This window comes from Penicillium soppii (genome assembly GCF_028829465.1).
Source record: "Penicillium soppii strain IBT 18220 chromosome Unknown utg000003l, whole genome shotgun sequence".
Lineage (NCBI taxonomy): Eukaryota > Fungi > Ascomycota > Eurotiomycetes > Eurotiales > Aspergillaceae > Penicillium > Penicillium soppii.
Window position 1 is genome coordinate 3,403,429 of NW_026643233.1, and position 5,440 is coordinate 3,408,868.

Here is a 5,440-nt window from a genome sequence, read left to right on the forward strand (position 1 = left end):
ATGGAACATCAGCTTTTTCACCAGCCATCAACCACGCCCGTGATTGTATGTAAGCTATGTGAATATGGTGTTCGACCAAAAGAGGTTTCTCGCCACCTCCAATCTGCTAATCATCGGATGCCGAAGCCGAAAGCGCGCCAAATTGCCGAGGCAGTTCAACAATGGGAGCGTACGGCAGAATGTGATGAATGGCAGCCACCCTTAGTGGTGAATCAGCCCGTTGCTAATTTGCCTGTTTATTCAGATGGCATTTTATGCGAGCAAGGCCCGATGTGCCAGTTCGTTGCCCGGTCAATTAGCACTATGCGTGTTCACTGGCGTGATCATCATAGCTGGGTAGCTCCTACAAACCGGGGCGGTCGTCGGCGGCAGCATACTTCATCAGCTGCGGAGCAACAAATCCAACAATTCACTCGAATCGTCCGATGCCAACGTGCGTTTAATCACGGGCTAGGGTCCCATTACATCCGCGTTCAAACCCTCGGAGCCGAGGCCATTCCCGAGGCCGATTCGCTAGCAATATCTGATCATAATAGTCAGGTGATTGATCAGATGGAAAGAGCATATGCCGAAAGAGAAGAGCTCCCCCAGGTGATCGTGGCCAGCCAGCGAGACGAGACGAATCCATGGCTTCGGAGGACCCAGTGGGCCGTCTATCTCCAGGGGATCAACCCGCACGACCTAGTGGACTGTGTCCGAGCCCCCGATCCCGAAGCGCCCGATCAGACCGAGCAGGCCGCCTATACAATTTGGAATTCAATGGCCACTGTAGCTCGCATCAGCCAGTTGATCTGCACCAAAACGAGCCACACCATTCGGTGCGAGGCTGTTCGGACTGAGCGGGATCGCCTGCCACATCAACCACTACAAGCATATATGGATGGTGATAATGTTAAGCGACACACGATCCCGTGGCAGCAGATTCTCATGTTTTTCACGCGCACGCAGGCCCCACATGATTGGGCTAGCCCCCACTACAGGTTTTCCAAACGCCAGCGAGCGACATGGGCCACATTATGGAGACTAGCCCAGGCAGAGCTTAGTGCCTCACCCATCGTAGGCCAGGGCAGAGCAGGCCATTCCAACGCCGGCCAGGGCAGGGCAGGCCATTCCAACACAGGCCTTTCCAACACAGGCCATCCCAACACAGGCCAGGGCAGGGCAGGCCTTTCCAACACAGGCCAGGGCATGGCAGGCCATTCCAACGCCGGCCAGGGCAGTGAAGATCTAGACCAGGGCAGTGAAGACCTGAGCAGTTCGGACCAAAGCAGTGTGCAATCAGGAAGTGATTCCGAGGAACAACAGGACCAAGTCACTAGCGAATCACCCTTTCAGCTCACACCCCTCGACTCCGCCTGTCTGGATTTTTGCATTGAGCTATTGAACCACCGAACTAAGGTCGAGGACTATGAGAGCGCGCTCATCTGCGCTAGCGCGGTGCTTGGACGTGGAGAGGCAGGCTGGGGCACTGCCCAGAGCTATCCCCCAATCTTGTCAAAAGTGATTAAGATTGCCCGGTTTATGGTGGTCCACAAAGCATTAAAGCTAGACCCAACGGCCGAGAAGATGATCCACCAACTAGCTACGCATCAGATGGCTGGCGAATGGGATACGGAAAGTCCGTTAGATTCACCTGATTTCACATTTTTAACGCAAACAACGGACGATTCGTTTTACAACTTTGATAGTGGCCTAGATCAGGGCACACCTCCGTCATCGCACTTTATTCAGTTCAGCCAGGGCCACACACAGGGCCACACACAGGGCCACAGCCAACGATCATTCCGGGAGTGGGTGACCGAGATGGTCAGCCAGTTTATGGTCCGCGGCACTAACAGTCCAATGCAGTGGCTGTTAGATCTCCGCACCTACGGCTTGAAGATCCATTATAACAGCACCGCCACAGGCCATGTTGGCTGGATGAACCAGGACCAGCTGTTATATCAACAGTACAGTTTCACTATGGGTGACTTCCGCGGCTTTACCCACGGCCTCGTAAGCTCCACACTCCAGATACTACACGAAGAGCTCCTGTTTAGTCAGGCTAGCTCAGTTCCCACGATCCCGTGGCAGGCTATCTATGATGATCCCACCGAGACCGCGCACGGGTGGAGCTTTCTAAAAGACACTCGCACGGTATGGCCTGTGGCCGGTAGCGAATGGATGGTGAATCGGGTCCGAAACGAGAGACCACTCCAGCATCGTTTCATCGAGTCTAGTGCCGGCCGGCTCCGAATGTCGAATGTGCACAGTTATCTCCAACGGGTAGCCCATTTCCGCGAGAAGCTAGCCATTGCTGTCCACGTCAGCGGAGGCCAGCCTGCACGGGCACCAGAGCTGTTAAGCATTCGGCACTACAATACTGACAGCGGAGGCCACCGGAATGTCTTTGTCGAAGATGGTCTGGTAGCGTTTGTTACGCAGTACCATAAAGGGTTTTATAGTACGAACGACGTGAAGGTTATTCATCGGTATCTACCCCGGGAAGTCGGTGAGCTAGTGGTTTGGTATCTATGGCTAGTGCTGCCGTTTGTGGAGAGATTGGAGGCGTACACACAGAAGGTGCGCGGGGAGGCATCTGATGCTGAGACGACCGGGTACGTTGGATATATATATACCCCCCCTCACACACACACCCAACACACCCAACACACAGATCAACACAGAGATCAACACACAGTTCAACACAGAGATCAAACATATATATTGCCCCCGCTCTCTCTCACACGCACCCACCCAACACACACATATATATACACTAACACGTTCACTACCAGCCCCCGTCGACAGGCATATCTATGGTCCCCTGACCCTGGCACCGGCCGACAGTGGTCTTCAGAGAGACTCAGAGAAGTTCTAAAGCGAGAAACCACCATTGGTTTGAACGGGCACGCCATCAATCTCCATGCATACCGAGACATCGCTATTGGGATCAGCCGACGATTCATGCGGCCATCGAGCATATTCCCCAATAATGCCCAACAGGACAGCCGGGCCGAGGCATCCCAAGAAGATGACGAAGATGGGATCAATGCCGAGCAATGGATGGGCCATATTGCCGATCTCCAAGCAGCCCATTCATCCCATGTGGCCGGGATGATCTATGGCCGCGGGATCACCGAGCAGCCCGGTACAACGGCCCACCGGCGAGAGATGTTTCGGCTCAGCAGCACCGATTGGCACCGCTTTCTAGGCTTTGTGTCCGCTGATGACGGAGGGGCCGAGAGCGCATTAGGGCTCGCGCAGCCTTCGCCATGGCAAAAGGAAGCTGAGATGAGCCGTACGGAGCGCCGGTGGCAGCTAGCCCAGGCCGCCATCGAGCCTGAGATGCAACGGATGATGGGTAACACCGGGCTACGGCTTCGAGGTGTGCAGGCACCGGCATTAGCTGCCATTCAACAGGGCCAGAGCCCAGTGGTGGCTGTGATGCCCACCGGGGGCGGCAAGAGCCTGCTATTCATGCTACCCGCGTGGATCAGCCCCCGAGGGGTAACGGTGGTCGTCGTGCCGTTAATTGCACTACGGGGGGATCTGGTCCACCGTTGCCGGCAGCTCGGCATCGCATGTGTGGAATGGGAGAGCCGGCGGCCGGCCGATCAGGCATCCATTGTACTGGTCACGCCCGAATCGGCTATTACGGAGGACTTTATGACGTTCTTGAACAGGCAGCGGCTCGGCCATCGGCTAGATCGAATTGTGATTGATGAATGCCACGTTGTGCTAAATGACCAAAGCCAATTCCGGCCTGCCATGGCCCAACTGGGCAGGTTGATCGTGGCCCAGGCCCAGATGATATATCTAACGGCTACGTTACCCCCGGCAGCCGAGGACCAGCTATTCCGGCGTTTACGGACTACCCGCGAGAAGGCCCATATGTTTCGAGCGCGGACCTATCGGACTAATGTTGCGTACCGGCTCTGGCAACCCAACGTGCCGAGTCGGTACCGAAACGGCTACGATTGGATCGAACGTCCCGAGATCGTGAGATTCATTCAGGACCGTGTTCGGCGTGCCCGCTGCGCGGCTGGCCGAGTGGTCATTTATGGGCCCACTACTAAGATCGTCGAGCACATTGCCCAGATCGTAGGCAGTGAAGCATACCATAGCCGAGTACTCGATCGTCCGGGGGTGCTAGCCCGATTTCAGGCTGATCCCACCGGCGTGGTGGCCGCAACTAGTGCGCTAGGTATGGGGGTTGATATCCCCAACATCCGGTGTATCATTCACATCGGGGTGCCGCGCAGTCTGCTAGACTACGCGCAAGAGAGTGGGCGAGCGGGCCGGGATGGGGACCGCAGTGAGGCCATTATCATTCAGCCCGAGGGGTTCCAGCGGCCAATATGGGACCAAATCCATGAGGACCCCATCAAGGCTCAGGCGGAGCAGAGCCGGCTAGATCGTTATATATATAACGGAGGGTGTCGACGGGTTATTCTCGATGAGTATCTCGATGGGCATCACAGGCAGTATTGCGGGGATTCTGAAGCCATCGAGCAACGTTGTGATGGCTGTGATCCGGAGTGGCTAGCTAACGAAGAAGAGCTTGAGAGTGAGGTGGCGAGTGAGCTGGCCGTTGGGGGGGGACAGTGATGGGGGCAGTGAGATGGCTAGTGAGAGAAACAGCCCAGCCCAGGGCCCAGCCCCAACATATAGGTCGGAGCCCATGGAAGATATCCAGTACGGTTCAATTGAGGCCAGCCACGATGCCCAAGGACCGAGGCCATTATCGAGCGAGTCGGAGGCCAGTGGCCAGCGCAGTGATAGCGAATCGACTACGTTTCGATCCCAAGTTCGATCCACCAGTCCAATGTATCGGCGGAGTGATGAACCAGGCAGGCACCACTTAGCCGCGCCAGAACGGCCGGTGCAGTCATCAGGGCATTCAGGATCATCATTACCCGCCCAGCTCAGCCATTCAGCCCAGATCAGCCATTCAGCCCAGATCAGCCATTCAGCCCAGATCAGCCATTCAGCCCAGATCAGCCATTCACGCCCAGCAGCCCAGCCAGGCCATTCAGGCACAGCAGGCCATTCAGGCACAGCAGGCCATTCAGGCACAGCAGCCCATTCAGGCACAGCAGCCCATTCAGGCACAGCAGCCCATTCAGGCACAGCAGCCCATTCAGGCACAGCAGCCCATTCAGCCCAGCTCAGCCATTCAGCCCAGCCAGGCCATTCAGGCCGGCAAGACCCGTTATTACCCGCAAGTTCAGCTCCGTCCATACCAACAGAGGCCGCCCAACGGTTTCAACGCCAGGACCAAGAGAGAGAGGCAGCCCGGGTTAGTTACCAGCAAGCCCGCCAAGAGATCAGTGCCGGACTCGAGTTTTTACAGCAACAGGCGCAGTTATGGGTCGGACGATGCTGGTTTTGTGCCCAACGCGGGCTTCATGACCAGCATGACTTATACGAGTGCGGGGCACAGGCACAGTCCGGGTAC

At 56.4% G+C, this 5,440-nt stretch overlaps 2 protein-coding genes across 2 annotated transcripts; one reads left to right on the plus strand and one right to left on the minus strand.

Annotated features, from left to right (window-relative positions):
- Positions 1-4,590, plus strand: N7529_003426 (uncharacterized protein; the record flags this gene model as incomplete). The annotated part of the gene is made up of 2 exons (XM_057238953.1): positions 1-2,597; positions 2,778-4,590. 2 exons carry the CDS (start codon positions 1-3, stop codon positions 4,588-4,590), a joined length of 4,410 nt encoding a protein of 1,469 aa, XP_057101564.1.
- Positions 4,591-4,723: 133 nt separating this feature from the next.
- N7529_003427 (uncharacterized protein) lies at positions 4,724-5,223 on the minus strand (the record flags this gene model as incomplete). The annotated part of the gene is made up of 2 exons (XM_057238954.1): positions 4,724-4,772; positions 4,841-5,223. The coding sequence occupies 2 exons, from the start codon at positions 5,221-5,223 to the stop codon at positions 4,724-4,726; spliced, it is 432 nt and encodes a 143-aa protein (XP_057101565.1).
- Between the last annotated feature and the right edge of the window lie 217 nt (positions 5,224-5,440).